The following is a 21,167-nucleotide window of genomic DNA, read 5'->3' on the forward strand; positions in this document are numbered from 1 at the left end:
GCCGAGACCAGGTGGTGAGGGCAGACTGGCTAGCTGGCGAGCTTCTGGCCTGGGCAGAAAGCCTGAGGTCCCCATGTCCCAGCCCCCCTGCCCCACTGGACTTCTCTAAGCTGCTCTGGACATTCCCACGCCCTGACCTCATGCCCACTTCACGGCCAGACCCATGTGGGCACTAGGGACCCTGGGACTAGTGTCCAGGTTCTATGAAGCCCACATAAAACCCACTTCCCAGGCCCACCAGAGGCCTTCCCAGCGGGGGGTCCAGGCGGCTGGAGCTGGTTCTCACCTGTGCCCTATGAGTTGCATGTGTCCACAAACCAATGCATGCACACACTCAAGCTGGATCCAGATGAGTGCACAGAGCCATCTGTGGACACACATGCAGCCCAGCACACAGACATGCGTGCACAGTTTCACAGGATAGCTGCTTTTTATTTCCTCCGGGGGACAGGCCCTCTGGGAGCCAGCTCCGGGCCCTCTGTCCTGCCTTTGTCACTCCCAGGGCCTCCCTCCAGCCCACAGAGGAGGGAGGCTCATAGCACTGTCTCCGTCATGCTGGGGTCATCCAGGAACTGGGTGATGCGTTTGGGGACCTGTGGGCCTAACCCAGGCTCCACCCCCACTCCTGCTTCCTGGTGATCCTCCTCGGTCTCCTCCTTCCCCTGGTTCTCAGAGAAGTACAGGAACACCTAGCAGGTGGATAGCCGGAGGGAACAAGAGGGGAAATCAGCTTGAGAGCCCGGCCCCCAGCCCCACCATTGCCTCCAGCGCCCCCGCTCCCCAGGCACTTCGGGCACCTCCTCCAAGGTGGTCTGGCTCACAGAGAAGTCCTCCACGCCGTGCTCTGCCCCATGTGCGGCCAGCTCTTCAAAGACACGCGCTAGGGTGCAGGGCCCTCCCGGTGGCAGCTGGAAGCGCAGGCGACTTCCGTGGGCCTCCCGCAGCTCAGCCCCTGGAAACGCAGCTGCCACGAAGGCCGCCACCGGCTCAGACTTCCCCACGGGCACGCGCAGGGTCAGCATGTGGCCAGCACCGAATCTGGTGGTGAAGGGGGTGGGGGTGGTATGGTGAAGGGGGTGGTGGTTAAGGGGGTTGGTGGTGAAGGGGGGTTGTGGGAGGTCATGGGGGATGGGGGGTTGTGAAGGTGGGAGTTGTGGGGATTGGGGGAGGGTGACGACAAACACACCTACTACAGCCCAACCCACCCATCCCACCCTCCTCCTCTCTTCTGGCCCCACCCTCAATGCTAGGCCCCTCTTGACCCCCTACCCAGCACACGTGACCCCACCCCTGCCCCTCCATGTCCTTTAACCAGTTAACTGCCACGCGTCCAAAACGGAAACCATCCCCTCTGCGTCTATAAACGCTTGTGGTGTACAAAGGGTTAAAATGCTCATCCCTTCTCCAACCCTTCCCCTCCCAAGGCCCCGCCTCCACCTGACTCCCCTCCTCACCTCACCCTCCTCAACCTCTACCCATGGGCCCACCCTTCCCCGTAAGACTCCGGCCCACCCAGGCCCTGCCATGCCCCCTCAACACCTCCCCTGGACAGTCCATGATGCTCACCTCCTTACCTCCTCACCTGCTAGAGCCAGGCCAGCCCTAAGCTTAGTCTCTCTCTGCCCCAGGCTTCCCTAGCCTCTTCCAGCCCCAACACCAGCCCTGAGGGCTGACCCAGCTCACCTGCCCTTGAGGTGCTGCGGGCTCCCCAGGCAGTGGAACCGCCCATTCACCATGATGGCCAGGCGCGTACAGAGTGCCTCACACTCCTCCATGCTGTCAGGACCGAGTGCTGTGAGCTCCGGCCAGGCCAGACCACCTCCCCTCCAGGCCTGGACCACGCTTCTACTCGGAACATGTGCGGCTGCGCCCAGGCCACTCAGTTCCCGGGTTTGCCCCGTGTCCTCACACCGGGGCCTCGCATCCTCCCCTCGGGTCAGCACCACCCATCCCGTGTATCGCTGTGCTCTGAGTGACAGCCTCTCTCCAGAGCCTGGATGGGGGGTGAGGGGTTGTGAAGGTGGGGAATTGTGGGGGTTGGGGTTAGGGTGACGAGACACCTTGACCCTCAGCCCTGACTCAGGCAGGGCCCACCTGTGCGAGGTGAGCACCACGGAGCGGCCCTTCCGCACCACGGCCAGGAGGCTGTTCCAGAGGAAGCGCCTTGCGCTGGGGTCCATGCCGGTGGTTGGCTCATCCTGGGAGGGGCAGGGGTAGGACTCAGCAAGACTGGCCCTGCCCTGCCCGGCCCCACCCTCACCCAGGCCTCAGCACACACACACCAGGAAGATCATTGTCGGATCGCCCACCAGTGCCACAGCTGTTGCCAGTTTCCGCTTGTAGCCGCCGCTGTAGGTCCCCACGGGCTGGTCGGCATAATGCTGGAGCCCCAGGTTTGCCAGGCTCGAGCTTACTGTCTGTGGGCAGGCCGGGGGAGGGGAAAGTGTGAATGTGGGAGGACCAATTAAAGTCGCGGGGGCCAGAGTAAGCAGGGAAGACCAGTTAGCACAGAGGGCCAGAGTTAGCATGCGGGGGAGGGGGGGGGCGGGCAGAGTAATTGTGGGGGACCAGAGTCAGAAGGGGGGCAGAGTGAATGTGGAGGGACCAGAGTAAGTGTGGGGACCCACGTGAGCAGGGGGACCAGAGTGAGCCAGGAGGGCTAAAGTGAACTTGGGGGGGGGGGGTGCAGAATGAACAGGGGGGCCAGAATGTGGGTGGGGACAAAGTTAACAGGAGGATCAGCGTGAGCAAGGTAACCAGAGTGAGAGTGGGGGGCCAATGTAAGGAGGGGACCAGAGTGAGCAGCGGGGGGCAGCGTTAACGTGGGTGAGGGAGCCAGAGTGGTGGGTCAGTGTGAGCCAGGGGGATCCCATGTGAATGTGGCAGGGATCACAGTGAGTGTGGGGAGCAGAGAGAACAGGGGACAAGACTGAGTAGATGGGACCCTGGCCAGGTAGCTCAGTTGGTTAGAGCATCGTCCCAATAAACCACGGTTGTGGGTTCAATACCCAGTCTGGGTACACATAAGAATCAACCAATGAGTTGGTAGAGAAAACTAGTAAATCCACCCACCGATTTTTGGAATGTTGCTACCTGGGTACATTTTTTCTTCTCTTCATGTAGTTCCAGAGGTATCTAGTTTATAGCTAGTACATGGTGCGCTGCTTGCTGGAAAGTTTAGTTTGGGCTCAGTTTGCTGGGGGTTGGATGAAGAGTGCTAAAACTACCTTTCCCATAAAACACTAGCCGGTTGTTCAGTGGTTAGATCGTTGGCCTGAAGACTGAAGGGTCACTGGTTTCATTCTGGTCAAGGGATGAAACCTCAGGATTTTAGGCTTGATCCCCAGCCAGGAGGCAACCAATTAATGTGTGTCTCTCTCTGTATCTCCCCCTCCCTTCCACTCTCTCTAAAAATCATTGAAAAAAATATACTCAGGTGAGGAATAACAACAACAAAAAAAGAACAACTCACAAACACTGGCATTGACAGGCAAAGGCAGATAAGGGGGATGAGTGGGAAGGAATCGTCACTCTTGTACTTCAGAGAAGTGCATTGCACCAAGCATATGGGAAAATGTAATTCTTCAGGGAGGAAGGCGTGGTAGCAGGTGGATTCATTCTTTTTTTTTTTTTTAATATATATTTTTATTGATTTCAGAGAGGAAGGGTGAGGGGGAGAGAGATAGAAACATCAATGATGGGAGATAATCATTGACCGGCTGCCTCCTGCATGCCCCCTACTGGGGATCGAACCTGCCACTGAGGCATGTGCCCTTGACCAGAATCGAACCTTTCAGTCCACAGGCAGACGCTCTATCCACTGAGCCAAACCAGCTAGGGCATGGATTCATTCTTGCCAGGTATTCATTCCTTCGTGTAGGCATTTGACAGGTATTTATTGATTGCCTACTGTGTATATATTATTGTGCCCTACGATGCCAGATTTCATACTCAAGTTCCAGCTTCAAATATTAATAAAATAGACCTTCTCCTCTTAAATAAAGAAGAATCAACTAATGAATACATAAATAAGTAGAATAACAATTCAATGTTTCTCTCTCTAAAATAAATTTTTTAAAAAGTGAGCAGTGAGAATGGGGGGAACCATGTAAGGAGGGGACCAGAGTGAGTATGGGGGACAGGACGAGGGTAAATGGGTAGGGGGATGTCCAGCGTGCGCGTTGGGGGGCCAGTGACCTTTGGTGGATCAGAGTGAATGTTGGATGACCAGAGTGAGGGTGGGACCAGGTGGAGGAAGCACAGTGAATGGGTGGAACCTCCTCAGGGCGGGACCAGAGAGAGGACAGGAATGGAGGGGCTGGGGCAAGAGTGGGGTGAAGGTAAATAAAGGGGCAGGAACAGAATGAGAACAGGGTGGGACTGACACGTGGGTTGGGGCCACAGTGAATGAAAGATGGGACCTGACCCAGGGGCAGAAAGGCTCCAAGTCCTCAGTCAGAGGTGGAGTCATGGAGAGAGTGGAGACAGCCACAGACAGGAGAGAAGGGGCGGGTTCTGAGCAGGGGAGGGGGATGTCCCAGAGCAGGGAGCTGGCGGGTGCAGCTTGGATGAGAGCAGAAAGCACAGTAGAAAAAAAGAAAGAAAGCACAGTAGACCCACAGGATTGTAGGAGCTGGGGGAGGCTAGAGAGGGCCAGTGGACCTGGGCTCCAGGCATGGCCAAGCAGAGCCAGTGTGAGCAGGGATCCAAAGGTCCCAGCAGAATAAGGGGCAGCGGTCACCTGGACAATCTTGGCCTCGGGGACACCACGCAGACGTGCAAACAGCTCCAGGTGCTCCCGGCCTGTCAGCAGCTCAAAGATGGCATCCGACTGAGGACAGTAGCCCGTGCGACAGAGCGCTGCGGCTGGTTCCTGAGTCACGCTGAGGATAGAGGACAAGGGGCTCAGGGAGCTGGCTAGGCGCCAGGCATGCTGGGGCAAACACAGGGGTCTCATTCACCACCCAAGACCACTCTGTTAAGGGACGATGGTGTCTCCGGGCCCACCCTGTCCATGTTTGGGGGTGTGGAGGCTCACAGCCTGCCCCACCCTTACCCAGAAGCCCCTTACCTGTGGCCTGCCAGCAGGACCTCGCCGCTGCTGGGCAGCGTGTCCCCAGTCACCATGCGAAATGTGGATGTCTTCCCTGCTCCGTTCACGCCCAGCAGCCCAAAACACTGCAATGACACCCACAGAGGGGGTTCGACAAGGCCTCATTTCCCTGCGTCCCAGCACTTCTGACTCCGGGTGGATTTCTAAGTTTCTGTGTGTTGGGCTGTGAGCAAGGGAAACTCCTGGGTGTGCGGGGAGGCAGAAGGCAGAAGGCTTTCGCAAACAATGGTTGTTGGCACATGGGATGTGTTCAATCAATCCTGGCGCACTGTAGGTATCCTACAGCAACTGCTCCATACATAGAGGGGCACGAGATTTCCAAATATTTCCTGCCATATGGGGAATACTCAGGCTGCACACTGTAATTACTTCATAAAGGTTACTGGCGCATGTGTGGACACCCACTAGGTGCTCAATAATGAATATGCTTGTCCTCAGTAGGGGGCATGCAGGAGGCAGCCAATCAATGATTCTCTCTCATCACTGATGTTTCTCTCTCTCTTCCTCTCTGAAATCAATAATAAATAAGTAAGTAAATGGCAGTGGGTACACAGTAGGGCAATCTCTCACTGCGCCTGCACCAGGACCTCTATTATGGACTCACCTCACCAGGGGGGATCCCCAAGCATAGACGGTCGACAGCCGGTATCTTCTGCCAGGGATACACCTGGGAGAAGTGCAGGACTCTGAGAAATGTGAGTGGGCCAATGGGAGCCCCCCCACCTAGCACTCTGCACCCACCTTGGTTAGGTCCCGCAGCACCAACACGTCCCCCTGGGTGGCCCCTTCAACCACCCGCTGCCGCTCATGAGCCACATCCTCATCCTCCTTTCCCAGTGGAAGCAGTGGTCTCAGCTTGGGTCTAGGAACAGAGATATCAATGGGCCCAAAGCTGGACCCCAGCCCCTGCCACCCTTCCCTGGTCCCCACTGACTGTGGCAGGAGGCGGGTGCGGTGCTGCAGCAAAAGTGTAAAGAGGAGGAAGAGGGGCCCCTGTATCACCATGGCCAAGAGGTTCTTTCCAACCACCTCCCAGTGCAGGGGTGACTGGAATCGCCTGTCTCCTGTGGGACGAGGAAGAGGAGACTGGGTCCTTGGAGGGGCTTGGTTTCTGAGCCCCTTTTCATCTAAGTCACCTTAAGTTCTTAAAGGATCAAAAAATGGTTAGGCCACTCAACTGGGGTCTAATTGTTACAGAAAACAATGATATCACCACCTCCCTTATTTACTTATTTATTTATTTTTCACCGCCATTATTTAGGGCTTTAGACTTCTGTGATATAACCCAAGATGGAATTAGCTTTTATGGCTGCTTTTCTGAATCTCTAACTTGAGCCAAACTTGGGGCCACCTCAGCCCTCTGGTTCTCTTCCTAGGGTCTGCTGTTTGTCCCTACCCTGTATAACTGATTCTTGGCTGGCACACCCCACCTGGAGGAAAGTTCTCACCTAAGCGCTCCAAGGCATCAGCCATGGCCTGATTCCTCACCATATCGATGAGCCCCCTACCCAAGCAGAAGTGGGGGAAGATAAGGAAAACCTGTTTCAGGATCCGGCTCACTTTCTGCAGTTTCTGCTCAGGGGCAGGAAGGAGGAGGTGGGTCAGGGGCCAAGGCCCCAGCCCCACCCCAGCCTGAGGCCCAGCCTTGCAGAGTCCCACCTGATCAGAGAAGAGCTCAAGCACGAAGGTGGCCATGCTACCATTGATGCCAATAAATAGGTTGATGCAGGTGAGCACCACGTAGGCCGTGCTGGGCACGGAGAAGAAGAAGGAGGCTGGGTACATGAGTGGTGTGATCGACCAGCTGCAGGGGAGCAACAGGAGTTGCCTGGTAACCACACAGATGGGGGCTGAGTAGCCCTGAGAGGAATACATATCTTCCCTCCCATAGTCTGCATTGTAGAACCATATTAATATGAGTTGGGACAAGATGAGCTTTTAAGGCCACTCTGACACCCCACTGAATTAGATCACACTTGGAGTTACCTCAAACACCATATTATTTCTTCTCCTTGGGAGCTACTGCAGAGTCCCATTTCCCTCAACAGTATTTGGGAAGGGGGTGTGGTAAGAACAGGCCCTGAGGGTATGGGGGCCTCACCCATATAGTAGTAGCAACAGCAGGAGGGCAGGCAGGTTGGCAGGGGCCACATATGCCCTCCGCTGAAAGGCCAGAAATATGAGCACCACGATGCATGCTGGCACCAAGTAGTTACACTGCATAGGAGATGGCAGTTACCCCATCAGTGTGCAAGGTTGGGAGCTGCCATCCTTAGCCCTGCAACCCACCCTAACCTCTCTGCATTCTAGGTATCAGGACATGAGGTCCCACAATCCCCAAAACTTCACCCCAGCCATCCTGGACAAGTCCCTGCCCAGAAAGGGCCAGAGAGGCAATGGAGAGTAGCAAAAAGCTGGGCCCCCACCCCTCTGGGGAGTCCCCGCACCATGTCCCAGAGAAAGTTGCCAAGCCAGTAAAGAGTGGGGGACAGGCCCCCCATGAACTGCAGGTGTTTGGCTCGGGTGACACGCTCCTCAATGAGGACAAGGATGAAGCTGGCCGGGATGAAGGACATGGCGAAGACCACGCAGATGGAGACAAGCACGTCCACTGAGGAGGCCATCCTGGAGGCGGGGGCACATGAGCTGCTCAGGGCAGAGCTGCATTCCATTGATGGAACCAAGATCCACGGGGCTGGTTCAAGCCATTTTGGGATGAGGGTGGCTGGGTCATTTGGCAGGGAGAGGTTTTACAAATCTCCAGTAAGATAAAGGTTTATGTGATGAGTACACATGGGCCATTGGGGGAAGACGTGAGCCTCTCTCCCGCGCCCCCCCCCCACCGAGCCCCTCCCATCACCCAAAATAATAGGGAAACTGAGGTGGGAGAGAATATGCAGGGCAGAAAGACTCACAGGGTGGCCTTAGATAGCTGCTCCTTAGTGAGGTTCAGGGGGTGGTTGAGTGTGGTGATACTGTGAGCATGGCGGGTGGGGCCTGGTGGCAGGCGGGCATGTAGGACTGCATTGTTGGCTCGGTTGACAAAGGCCACCATGGCATGCCAGCCCTTGTTGTTGAACCAGATCTAAGATGGGGTCAGGGCCAAGGGGTAAGGGTGACAAAGTCAGCCCTTCCCCCACTAGCCACCTGTCCACTACCCCCAGTTCCCACCTTGAGGCTGTCCTGAGCATCCAGGCCATGGGCCCATGCTATGAGGTTGTTCAGGATGCGGTCGAGGGCCCCACCAGGTTGGGGGCTCAGCAGCGCACGCAGCTCCTCCAGTGAGCGCCCCACCTCATGCCCTGAGGGTAGGCCCACATCTGGGGCCCCCAAAGAGAAGCCCCCATACCTATGGGACAGTGGGGGCAGGGAGGGGCAGCTGAGGGCCAGGAAGAATGGGACGGGAGAGCCCACGAGTGGAACGACAGAGGGTGTGGGAAGGGAACCCAAGGCAGAGGGCCTCCTCACCTGACCTCATCCACCCACTTCTTCGTCTTCAGCCTGAGAGACAGACAGACAAGGAGAGAGGTGAGTGAGACGGTGCAAGATGCTGGAGGGTCTGGCGAGACAGCGAGAAGGGGGTTGGGCATGGAGGGCACTCAAGCCCAGGCATCCACCCTGACCTCCCTGTGGACCAGAGCGAGGTCCCACACAACAGCCAGGCACACCAAGCCCTGCTGCTGCTCACCCCTGGTGCACTAGGCGTGGGTAGGTCTTGACCAGAAAGTCCGACAGGTTCCGGCCCGTCAGGTTCTGCACAATTTCGCCCGAGCCAGTCAGCGCCTGGGGTGGTGGGGGGCCACCGGCTGCAGCCGGGCAGTCGGGAAGCAGGCGGCGGGTGCCAGGCTGGCTGCACTGGCAGGCAGGGGATGGAAACTCCGGGGTCCAGTTGCCACTGGCCAAGACCTCCGCCACTTCTGTGGGAACCTTGGGCACTGAGAACCAGCAGACGGTGGGCTGCATACACTTGGGGGGCCTGCGGAACGGGGCAGAACTGTGGGCATGCAGCTTCCAGGGGGGCCGGAACGTGCAGGCTCCCAGGTCCCACTGGCCAGAGCCCAGAGAGGGAAGCCAAGGCTAGAAAAGAGCTAGGTCCAGGCTGAGGGACTCACCTGTGGGAGCTGTTATGCAAGTAGGGGTTCTCCAGTCCTGCCTCCGCCAGCAGTGCCTCCAGCAGGCGGGCACCCGCGGAGTCCCCTGGAGCATCCTCACTGTTGGGGGTGTGGGGTCAGGGCTGTGTCCATGGGTCCCTGGTCCTCCCACCACCAGCACCCTCTTCTCTGCACCAACCTGAAGAAGGATACCTGGGCACCGTACATGCTGGGACTGAGCTGCAGAGCTGGGTAGTACTGGAAAGGCGGCATGATGAGGCTGAACATCAAAGCCAGGGCCACAAACAGGGCAGGCAGCAGGATCTGAAGGACCGGCCATTAGCTGCCCTCCCCACCTACCCTCCAGTCTCGCCACACCTTTTCCAGCTCCCACTCTACAACCATCTGTGGCTCCCCAGTGCTTTCAATAAAAGCGTGCAGGGTAGGGGATATGCCTGGGGTTAGGCAGTTGAATTAGGCAGAGGGTCCTCCCTAGTGTCCATCCCCCTTCACCTGGGAGAACAGACCACGGCGGCTACGGTAGGAAAGCAGAAAGCGCTTGAGAAGCAGGGCTCGGAGCTGCTGGCGGGTCAGTGTCCAGCCCTGTACCCGGTCCACGATGTCTGGCCCAGAGACCTGCAGGGCCTGTGTCTCTGGGTCAGAGCCAGCTGTGGGGGATGGGAGGGTCAGTGTTCATGCTATGGGGACTGGGAGAGGCCATGGTGCCACAGGGTCAGGGTGGGGCAACTCACCCAGGTCCCTGTCCTCCAAGGCTGACTCCTCTGGCAGAATCCTGAGCCCCTGGGTCACCTTTGGCTGAGTAATGCCTACACAGGGGTGTTGTCTGTGGCGACCATCTGTGGAACCACCAGGGGACAAGGTCAAGGGGGCACAGATGAAGGGGTTCAGGAGTCAGAGGTGGAGGTCAGGGTTATGCCTTGGCCAGACTCAGCCAGGAATTGGGACTTGGTATAAAGCGAGGTCCAACTCTGGACCAGTGTTAGGGGTCTAGGACAGAGACCTGCAGCCGCACCCTCTGGGTCTGTGTCCACAGCACAGTCTTCTACCACCTTCAGGAAGATCTGGGGAGACAGAATAGGGGGCTCAAAGCCTGAAGACCCACAGGAGGGAGCCAGGGACTCAAGACCCTCCCATCCTCCATTTCTCCAAGGGACTCCAAGTCTCCAGGCATCCACCAGCGCCCTGCCTCCTCCCTGGAGTGCTTGCTGGAGATAAGCAGACGCCTCCTCCTTCCCGGCAGCCCTCCCCCAGCAACCGCACCTCCTCGAGGCTGGTGTCCGAGATCCCATAGCCTGCCAGCCCCAGCTCCCCCAGCCGCTGGTCCAGCTCATGGAAGAGTTTGGCGAAGCTGCCATCCAGGGCACCCCCATAGGGCAGCACCAGCACCAGCTCATGCGACAGGTCCTCGACCACCTGTGCCCCGGGCACCTGGTGCTGCACCACTGCCAGCAGGTGGGGTGTACCTGGGTGAGCAGGGGGGCGTATCAGGGGCCCTGGCAGGGTGGGCAGCCCTGGCTCCTGCCTCACCCCTCTCATCCCAGCCTCCCTGGGGAAGGGACTTGGGTGACTCACAAGGGCCTGAGCCTGCGGACAGAGGAGGTCAGGGTTAAGCACCTCAGGGCAGGATTTGATCTGGGATCAGAGCTGGAGTTCACCCAAGGTCAGAGGTCAGAGGTAGGTTTCTGGGCTCAGCCCAGGGTCAGGGGTCCAATCCGGGGTCATAAAGCCCTGTTGCCCTGAACCAAGCCACTGCCACCCACTGGCCCCTCCCTCTGGTTCTCCTCCCCCGGCCCTCACCAGCCCTGCTGCCACGGCTGCCCAGTTCCCTCTCCGGCCTGGCATCCACGCTGTCCTTCAGGTCAGTGTCACCCTGCAGGCAGAGGGGCACCAATTGGCATGGCCTTTGGGGCTGGATAGGGCCATCAGGGGTTCGGGGTCTAAGGTCAGCCCCAGCCCTTACCTTTGTGCTGGTGGCCAGGGGCTGGGGACACTTTGCCAGCCTCAGGTAGTAGCCAGATCCCAAGCGACGGCGCAGGAAGAGTGGGGAGCCACAGCAGCGTAAGCGGCCACCGGCCACCACTGCTATCCGGTCTCCCAATAGCTCCGCCTCATCCAGGTGGTGGGTAGAAAGGATCAGTGTGCGACCTGGGCGTAGGAACCCAACACACATGTATCATCAGGTCATCCGGTCTTTGCCTGTGTTGTAGCCTCTGACAAGAATTGCCTGCCCCAAGTGGCAAATTCCTACTCATCTCTCAAAACCCCATCCCTGCCCGCCAGCATGGCCCAGTGGTTGAGCGTCGACCTATGAACCAGGAGATCACAATTCAATTCCCCGTCAGGGTACATGCCCGAGTTGTGGGCTTGATCCCCAGTGTGGGGCATGTAGAAGGCAGCCGATCAACGATTCTCTCTCATCATCGATGTTTCTCTCTCTCTCTCCCTCTCCCTTCCTCTCTTTAAAAGCATTAATAAAACATTTAAAAACAAAACAAATAAACAAAAAAAATCATCCCTAACACTTCCTCCTGAGAAGCCTTTTCTCCTTGTCAGAAACCTTTAAAAATATATATATATATATTTTTATTGGTTTCAGAGAAGAAGGGAGAGGGAGAGGGAGAGAGAGATAGAAACATCAATGATGAGAATCGTTGATCGGCTGCCTATGCACCCCTACTGGGGATCAAGCCCGCAACCCAGGCATGTGCCCTTAACTAGAATTGAACCCGGGACCCTTCAGTCCTCAGGCCGACGTTCTATCCACTGAGCCAAAGCAGCCAGGGCTTTTGTGAGAATTTTTATAAGCCTTTATATGAGCCAAACTGAGGACATATGCCAGGGAGCTTGCCAGGGAACAAGAACTCAAATGTTCCTCTCCTGTTTTTTAGTCAAGCTAGTTTGCCAGTCGGCAAAGCCTTTGAAGATATCCGGTTAAAACTTCACACCCTTGCCCTGGCCGGTTTGGCTCAGTGGATAGAGTGTTGACCTGCGGACTGAAAGGTCCTACGTTCGATTCTGGTCAAGGGCACATTGCCCAGGTTGCGGGCTCAATCCCCAGTGGGGGGTGTGCAGGAGGCAGCTGATCAGTGACTCTCTAATCGTTGATGTTTCTCTCTCTCTCCCTCTCCTTTCCTCTCTGGGGCCAATAAAAATATATTAACAAACAAAAACACTTTGCACCCTTACTAGTCGCTAGGGCAGACAATGAAGAAAAATGCCACTAAAAACACACACCAAAAAACAAAACAAAACAAACAAACCACTTCAAGCAGCAACCCACAGAGAAAAACCAGAAACCTTTTTCTGGCCCCTCAAACAGAATCCAGGGGAACCTTGTGCTGCCCCCAGCGTTTACCTTCCCGGTATTTAAGCAGCAGCTCCCAAATGTTGCGACGGGAAGCAGGGTCCACACCAGCTGTAGGCTCGTCCAGGATAACGACTTGGGAGCCACCCACAAAAGCAATGGCCACGGAGAGCTTTCGTTGCATCCCTCCTGGGCAGGGATAAGGGCCTGGATTTCAGCATGACCCCCCGTCCCCCGCCCCCGTCTTGAACAGGGCTGCCTCCCCTTTCCATGCCCTTTTCCCCCCCCCGCCCCACCTTGACCTCAGCACCTGGCTTATTCTGGGTGCCCCAGATCTCCTCTGGCTTCCTAGTACCCTTGGATAAAGTCCCAGCCCCCTCTCCAGCCTCCTCTCCACCAACCCGACCTGGAGGTTCCTCCCCAGGCTGGGCTCACCCGAGAGGTGGCGTGTCTGTGCGCGCCGCTTGGGGACAAGCCCTACGTCCTGCAGCAGACGGTCCTGCTCTGGGCCCACGGCGGCCGCACGCAGACCCTTCAGCCGGCCGTAGAACCAGATGTGCTCGTCCACAGTCAGCCTGCAGCCACGGGCAAGGACAGCGGCCGCCATAGCGGGCAGGGTCTTAGCGCACACCCAGCCCCGCCCGCTGTGACACCCCAGGCCTCTCAGGACTCACAGGTCAAACAGCACATTGTACTGAGGGCAGACGCCCAGGTGGGGCCGGATGGCTGCCATGCTGGTCTGAACGTTATGGCCCAGGACATAGGCGGAGCCACCAGTGGGTGGGAAGAGGCCACTCAGGATGGACCTGGAGGTGCAGGGGTCTCAGAGCATCTGTTCCTTCCAAAGTGGAAATTGAGGCCCCCAAAGAAGGGGCACCAGCATTTATGGAGCACCTATTGCATGCCCAGACCAAGGTGGAGTTATATCTCTGTTTTATCGTAGGGAAACTGAGGGTCAAAGAAAATACTTGTTACCTGCCTATCATGCACTCAAAGTGATCTGGGGGTTACACCCCCAATGCAGAGATAGGAACCTTCTGGCCCCAGATGCCTTTCACATTAATCAGATATGCAAACAGGCCGGGGGGGGGGGGGTGTGGCCACTCACAGTGTGGTTGTCTTGCCAGCGCCGTTGTGGCCCAGGAAGGCGGTGATGTGGTTCTGGTAGAAGTCCAGGCTGAGCCCGCAGAGGGCCGGCGTTGGGTTGCCAGGAAAGCGCTTTTCCAGGCCCCGAATGGAGACCCCTGGAATCAGGCCAGACGGAGCCTCTTCTACCAGCTCTGGGGAAAGAGGGCAGTCAGCGGCGGGAGCCTTGGGCAGCCATTAGAACCTGTCTGTGTAGTCAGGGATCTGTCAGGCTCCAGCTTATAGGAGTCAGGGAAGCCCCCAAGGATGTGGGGAGCTGAAGATGTCCAGAGATTGGGATCTGATTGGGTTTTGGAGGGGCCTTAGGGTCCAGCTGGGGAAGCAGCTATTAAGGCTTGTTTCCTCACCCTGTGGGTCCTGCCAGGTTGGGGGCAGGTCAGAACTCTTGAGGGGTCGAGGCCCGAACCAGTAGCTCCTCCGAAAGGGAAAGTTCCATGGTTCAGGGATCCCATACTGGCCTGGGGGGAGCGGTGCTCAGTTATCCTTTGAGCCTCATTCCCCTGGAGCATTCCTGGCATTCAGGAAAGGAGGTGACTAGGAGACCCCCACCCTCCTTCCCCAGGCTGTCCTCGAATGCAGCCACCTGTGTGCACGTGTCAGGAAGCCCCCCCCTCACACCTTGGAGGTCCCATCCTGAGCAGACCCGCCCCTCAGCCCAGCCTCCCTGGTACAGGTGTGCAGTCAGGAGTCCCTACTCATAGAGTCCACCTGGGCACACCGTCTCCAGGTACCAGGTGGCGAGACCATAGAGCACGGCATCCAGCAGCAGAAGGCCCGAGACCTGGGCCAGGCTGAAGACGTCAGCCGCAGGCCCAGTGCCCATGTTGTGCCACTGTGCGCCCTCGCCTTGCTCCTCCAGCAGCGCCAGACTCTCACAGCCAAAGCCAAAGGCCACAGGTGACAGAATGCTCTGCGGGTGGGGGCAGAGGCAGGTGGGTCAGAGAGCGAATGCAGCCACCGTCGTCCTGCGCCTCACCCGGCCCAGCTCTCACCATGGCCACGCGGCCGCCCGCGGGCAGCTGGTCCCTCCAGGCCACGCACAGCACATAGGGCAGATAGAGCACGAAGTACATGAGGCCCCCGCAGGCGGCTGCCAGGTTGGCGTGGGAGAAGAAGACACTCAGCAAGAAGCTCTGGACCACCGTGGCCACAGCGAAGGCCGCCAAGAACAAGAAGAGTACGACGGGGTGGCTGTAGGGGAGGATGTCCCCAAGCTGCAGGAGACAAAGGGGACTCAGATGAGACCCAGACTTGCCCAGGGGTGCGCACCCGCACAAGGCTCCTCCTGCCTGTTACCCTCCTCTGCGCGCGCACCCCCACCCTGCAGCCAGGAAGACAGGGCACCCCCACCTTGAGCACCATCACGAGCAGTGCAGTGCTGAGAAGGAAGGGCCCAAGGCAGCTGAGGAACCAGCCCAGCCACAGCACAGCACCACGGAGTCCCATAGCGTGCATGGTATAGCGCAGCCGCGTCTCCTTCTCCCGCACCAGGGCCTTCACTGTCAGTGACACTGAGTAGATCCAGGCCAGCGTCAGGAAGAGTGGCAGCGACCGGCTCAGCACTCGCAGGAACCTGGAGCGGCAGGGGTGGAGGCTGGAGACCCTGTGCAGCCCCCATCTGACACCGTGGTTCCCACCCCACGATCCTAAGGCACAGGCAGCTATGGACATTTGTCCTCTTATCCTCGGACTCTTTACTCAGCCTAAGGGTCCGAGCTGTCAGCACAGGCCACATTCTCTCTGTGCCAGGGGGCCCCAGGCCCTTAGAGGTCCCTGTTCTTCCTCTACAGGTCTCTGGGGGTGGCCCACCTAAGCCAGCTATTCACGGCCTTGACTTCATGAATGTTCCAAATGGAGACCAGCTCCCACCTGAGACCTGGTATCTGCAGCTGGGGAGTGAGTGGGGAGGGGGCGCTCACCCATCATCCACATAGCACGGGTAGGGCATCTGCTGCAGGTAGAGGCTGGCACGGGGCGCACTGCCACTGAGCACACGCACTGCTGCGTGCTCCAGCAGGTCCTGCAGGTACACGAAACCCCCCCACACGTAGCGCAGGTCTGTCAGGGGGTCAGCGGCTGGGCCAGGGTCCCAAAACCTGCAACAAGGAGCACAGTAGTTGGCTGCAGGGACCGGCTGGAAACACCTCCATCCCGTGCCCATTTTACAAATTCCGTTCTGTCCACACCCACAGGCTCCACTACAGGCCTGGCCAGGCCTGCTACCCAACTGTCCCACACCCACTCCCATTTACCACAGAAGCCAAGGCATTGAGCCCACCCACCAACCCCTTCAGCAGGCCCATTACACAACCTAGGCCCCGCCCACCATGGACCCCAATTGGTCTAAGGCCGTGGTCGGCAAACTGTGGCTCGTGAGCCACATGCGGCTCTTTGGCCCCTTGAGTGTGGCTCTTCCACAAAAGACCTCGGCCTGGGCGAGTCTATTTTGAAGAAGTGGCGTTAGAAGAAGTTTAAGTTTTAAAAATTTGGCTCTCAAAAGAAATTTCAATCGTTGTACTGTTGATATTGGGCTCTGTTGACTAATGAGTTTGCCGACCACGGGTCTAAGGCATCAGTCAGACTCTGCCTGCCTGATCTCTAATGGGGGATGGGGGGTGGGGGATAGACAATGGGAAGAATGCCCTGGCCTCATCCATCATGATCTTGGTCCCACCCCCACACATGGCCACACTCCCACCTGTCCCTGATCTTATTGGTTTTGACGACATTGTCAATGTCCATGCGGATCTTGATGCGTATGTGGCCTGGGCCGGGGAGCTGCTCTTCGTCCGGGGAATCCTTGGGGCCCACGTCCGGGGAATCCTTGGGGCCCACATCCGGGGAATCCTTGGGGCCCAGGAAGACAACACCTGCCCAGAAGCGGTGCTCGGCAAGCAGCCCCAGAGCCCGCTCTACCAGGGCCGCCTCCGAGGGTGCTGCCTCCAGCTTGTCCAGGGTCACGCACTGGAGAGGGTACAAGGCCTGGGTCAGAGGGGCCCTGGTCCTGTCCGGGCCTCGGGGCTGAGCCAAGCTCTCTCCCAAGGCAGGGCCCACCCCTCCAGCAGATCCCCCACAGGACAGGCCAGTTCTCCCCTCCAAAGAGTTTCCCAAGTGGATGGCCCCTCACCTCCATAGCACGGCCCAGTATGCCCACCAGATGATCCACATCTGCATAAGCTTCCTGCCAGCTATAGCCACCGCTATAGGGATCCAGAAAGGCTTGAAGAGCCTCCATCTGGTGCAGGCCTCTGGGTCCTGGCTGCCTCTTTCCTTTGTTCTGAATTTGCAGGAGCCTCTGGGGAATGGCAGGGGAACATGGCGGTCTGCATGGGGCACTCCTTGTCTTGTTACCCGTCTTCCCATTCGTGGGGTCTGTCCTCAACATGGAGGTCACATTGCACCTCTTCACCCTTGCCCAGGAGGCCCTGACCTGCCCTTTGCCCTAATTCTCAGCAGGGGGTGATAAGACTGGGGAGGCTGTAGATAAATCTGCCACTCTCCATTGTGGGCCCACCTGCAGTATGGCTATATTTGCACTGTCATTCATGAAGTTGAAGAGCTGGGGCCCCAGCACCCCCCACACCTCCTGGACATCCTTCAACAGAGTCAGCTCCTGGAAGGTCCGGTTCACCTGCGGGAGGCAGGAGCCCAGATCAATGCCATGCTCACCCATTCACGACCCACCTTCTAACAGAGGACCCCCCGCCTACTTCTTTCTCCTCCGCTTTGCTCCATCCTGTGCCTTTGAGCACTGGCACATGCCTCCCAGGGCCTTCTCTCAGGCCTGGCCCTCAGCCCCTGAGCTGAGGGAGGACCAGGGACCCCTCCCACCCTAACCTGTGCCATGAGCTGCCGAGTGAAGGGTGTGTCAGGTGCGAACAGCAGTTTCCCCAGGACCAGTGGCTTCAGGCGCCTCCAGAGCAGGTGGGACAGTGGGTGCATGTCCAGGATCCCCATCAGCTCAGCACAGGCAGGGCCTGGTCAGAGGTGCCATGAGGCCATGCTCCCACACCCACACTCCACTTCCCAAACTGGGACACCAAGGTCAATCACTCACTCAGGCCGTGGTCAGGTAGGGCTGGCTCCTGCATCACCAACTCCTTCAGATCACCGGCCTCATACCTGTTGAGGGAGGGCTCCCTAGGGACTCTAGGCCCCTTGTCACCACAGAAGGCTTCTAACGCTGCTTCCAGGGGCCCGCCTGTCAGCCGGGGTCTCCGCAGTAGTGCCTGAAGCTCTGCCAGGCTGGGCAGCACCAGGATCTGCAGAGAGGTCACCAGAGGGTGCTGTCAGTCCTCCCTCCTGCACAGTCCCACTGCCAATCCTTAACCAGGCAGGGCACCCCACCAGGAGCACCTTCTCCCCCTCTTTCTGCCCAAATTCCCCCCAAAATCTTACCCGAGGTGAGCACCCAGGACTACCCTGTCACCTCCCATCTGCCCCTCTAGTTTCCTGCATGGGGTGGAGGATGAGGGGACCCTTACTTGCTGGGCCAGGTCCGCTGCTGCTTCCACAAAGCTGCCCACGGACCCTTGGGCTTGGTCCAGCAGAGACCTCAGGGACTCCTGGGAAGAAAGATAACAGGGTGACAACGACCTTGTTTGAGGTCTCACTAGAGGGCACTTTGCCAGGCAGTTTATACTATGGGTACAGACCCCATTTTATAAATGGGGAAACTGAGGCTCCAAGAGGCACTTGGACTTGCTCAAGGTCTCAAAGCCTAGAGTCCACCGCCATGCCGGACACAGCCTGTCCAGGCTGCAGGGACAGCCCAGACAAAAGTCTGGAGGTTTGGAATCCACCGCTCCGGGAGGGAGTCACCTGGCCCAGAATGGGGCAGGGCCGGGACTTCCTGAGAGCAGTGTCTCAGAGTCGGCCACATTGCACCCAGCCCCACCTCACCCCTCGCAGCAGCAGTGTTCCCAGCAGCTCAGTAGCCAGGGATGGTCTCTCCTGCAGCTGATCACTTGACTGAGGCCAGACTGTAGGAGGCACACAGGAAGCACAAGGGTTAGGCAACGTTTAGCCTGAAACATCACGCCTCCACCTGTGCCCATTTCATAGCCAGGCAGGTGGAGGCTCCGAGCTCAGCACCACCTACCAGAAGACCCTGGCCTCCCACTTGCTCCTAGTGCAGTCCTTAACTTGGGCATCAGCTTCCCCAGGCTGGCCAGCACCCTGTGGGCCCTGGGGCTCCCCAGGATAGCACGGACATCTGCCAGGAGCCGGGAGACCCTGGGGACACAGAGAGGGCGGGAAGCAGGGGCTCAGTGGGCATCTCCGCACCCACCAGTGGCCTCCGCACCCACAGCGCTTGCTCACAGGGAGTCATTAAAGTTGTTGAGGACACCTGGCTCCTCACTGGGCATGTGCCGCGGGAAGCAGGTGTTGTTCAGGTTGCAGATGAGACCCTGGAGCCAGGGCACGGCGCCTGCAGAGGGCAGCGGCTTGCTGGGGAAGTGGCCTGCGGGAATGCCAGGTGTTAAGGGCCTTGTCAGAGTCCTCACCATGATCCCACTCAGCCATTTATTGGGTGCTGGGTCTGTGCTCTCTGGCGTTTGCTCACTGGGGCCCCTGTGCATAGGGTGACTCCCTTGCCTCCCCCCCCATCAAAGCACCTGGACCCTGGAGGGGGCTTACATTCATGCTGCTCCAATGGGGGGTGGGAAGAGCGGACGGCCACCAGGATTAAGAAGAGAAAGAGAGGCCACAACAACTCCACCAGGAGCTGGATCTGGGGTAGACAGAACAAGCAGGACAGTGGGGAACAGTGGGGAGCGCTTGGGCCGTGCCCAACCTGTCCTAAACGCCCGGGCGTTACCGGCTGTCTCTTGCGATACAGGAAATTCTTCCAAAGCAGCAGCATCAGCTGTGTCCAGAAGGCCATGGTGGAAATAGACAGGGGGCAGGACCGAGGGGTCAGACTGAAGATGTGCTGTGCAGCTGCGGGCAACTCCCTGTCCCTCTCGGAACTTCATTTCTCTATTCCATTGTGCAGAATTTCTGGACATCTGCCTAGAGCTAGGCAAACAGTAAACACTTAAAGTGTTTACTCCCCGAAGGGAACCAATGGGAGCCCTGCCTGAGGTCATCCTTACATCTGATTGGTTGCCAGGGCTATCACTCCCTGTAGTGCAGCTGGTGTCGAAAGGCTATCAACTAATTATTGGGGGCGGGGCCTTATCGTAACTCTTTCATCACCAGGGTCTACCGTAAGTCCACTTGAGGGCCTCCAGATCCTGGCCTCCAACCTTATCCTGGACCAGGGGAAGGATCCCCCCCGCTCTTCCCCAATGATAATAGCAAAGTATTTACTGTGAACATTTTACACGCCTGGCTGGAAGAGGGGGCAATTCAGGAGCCCAGAGATAGGCAGTCATCCAGCTGGAGGCCGGACCCCAGCTCTACCTACCCCTCATGTGTTATTTATCGCTCAGAAGACCCCCAAGATCTAGAAAATGGGTAAGGGACAGTGATGGAGGCTCCTGGAACCAGTGATCCTGACCCCATCACTTGCTTGGAATTGTCCAGCTCTGGCCTACTTCATTACTGTACAGATGGGGAAACTGAGGTCGCCAGGGGGACAGGGAGTTGCCACAGCTCACATACAAAGGGGCTGCAGGTGTACCTCCGACCCCACTCTAGAACTCTCCTTTACATAAAGTGGGATCTGGGGGAGCGGCCTCAGTTTCTCCCTTGGTAAAACGGGGGCAGGTTTGGAGGGGTTCTAACGAGGAAAGGGGCTGCAGGTGTACGCTGGCCAAGCCCCTCTCAGGTGAGTCTCATGCCCAAACTCCCCCTTAAAAATTAATGGCCAGCTCTGCCGTCCCCCAATACTCATCCGCAGGAAGCAAAGGTGAGTGAGAGTCTGGACTCCGCCCGCACCCCCTAGTTCCCAGGGAACCTGCCTTCGTACACCATCCCCACACCCGCACCACATGGGGCTTTCCTCTCTCTCCGGGGCCCTCTCACCGTCCCGGCCCCCAGCGTTAGCCTCCTTTGCTCTGCCCAACAGCAGCCAGGAAAGCACGGCCCTTTAAAGAAAAGGCCCCTAGCGGGCCGGGGCCCTGAACTTTTGGTGCCAGCACCTGGTGCGCCCTTCCCGCCCCACCTCCCGCCCCGCAGTGCCGGGCCCGGTCTCCACCCGCTGCTATTGGCTGCCGAACCGCCACTCACAGACTGGGCAGCGGGAGCGCCGCGCTCCGAGGAAGTAGGTGGGGTCACCGCAGGGCCTCGCCGAGCCGGTTTTCTTAAAAGGACCGGTTTTCTAAAAAAGGACCCCTCGCCTCTTGCTGCGTCACTGTGAGGTGCGGCGGCTGCAGGCTCACCTCACCCGGGCCGCCTCCGCACACGCCGGCTGGGCTGCATTGCAGCCTGCAGTACCGCAGCTCCGGGGCGCAGGAGACCCCTTTCCCCCCACTCTCCACTGGAGGATCCGGGCCCTCGCCACACTCGCCCTATTACCCTGAGACTGTGTTTGTCCATCAGGAAA

General features: G+C 58.2%; 1 protein-coding gene across 5 annotated transcripts; it reads right to left on the reverse strand.

Annotated features, from left to right (window-relative positions):
* Positions 1-163: 163 nt before the first annotated feature.
* ABCA7 (ATP binding cassette subfamily A member 7) lies at positions 164-20,754 on the reverse strand. Of its 5 annotated transcripts, none has more exons than XM_079772540.1 (45): positions 19,497-20,754; positions 19,316-19,409; positions 18,998-19,139; positions 18,777-18,910; positions 18,578-18,657; positions 18,160-18,240; positions 17,733-17,937; positions 17,513-17,652; positions 17,190-17,306; positions 16,803-16,970; positions 16,374-16,639; positions 15,595-15,771; positions 15,026-15,248; positions 14,668-14,889; positions 14,384-14,585; positions 14,023-14,133; positions 13,638-13,809; positions 13,204-13,335; positions 12,965-13,104; positions 12,581-12,718; positions 11,186-11,370; positions 11,023-11,095; positions 10,486-10,688; positions 10,238-10,286; positions 9,957-10,061; positions 9,718-9,872; positions 9,404-9,528; positions 9,226-9,324; positions 8,802-9,089; positions 8,582-8,614; positions 8,285-8,462; positions 8,029-8,198; positions 7,561-7,738; positions 7,215-7,330; positions 6,773-6,941; positions 6,562-6,685; positions 5,855-6,177; positions 5,718-5,780; positions 5,072-5,178; positions 4,742-4,883; positions 2,283-2,417; positions 2,095-2,198; positions 1,684-1,776; positions 798-1,038; positions 164-689 (listed from the first exon to the last, which is right to left on the reverse strand). In XM_079772540.1, exons 1-45 carry the CDS (start codon positions 19,560-19,562, stop codon positions 534-536), a joined length of 6,624 nt encoding a protein of 2,207 aa, XP_079628666.1. In that variant the 5' UTR covers positions 19,563-20,754; the 3' UTR covers positions 164-533. The 5 variants fall into 5 exon arrangements, 4 of the variants coding, with proteins under 4 accessions (XP_079628666.1, XP_079628668.1, XP_079628667.1 ...); XM_079772542.1 differs by having other exon boundaries at positions 9,957-10,031; positions 10,226-10,286; XM_079772541.1 differs by having other exon boundaries at positions 6,773-6,917; positions 10,226-10,286.
* Between the last annotated feature and the right edge of the window lie 413 nt (positions 20,755-21,167).

This window comes from Cnephaeus nilssonii (assembly GCF_951640355.1).
Source record: "Cnephaeus nilssonii genome assembly, chromosome: 5".
Classification (NCBI taxonomy): domain Eukaryota; kingdom Metazoa; phylum Chordata; class Mammalia; order Chiroptera; family Vespertilionidae; genus Cnephaeus; species Cnephaeus nilssonii.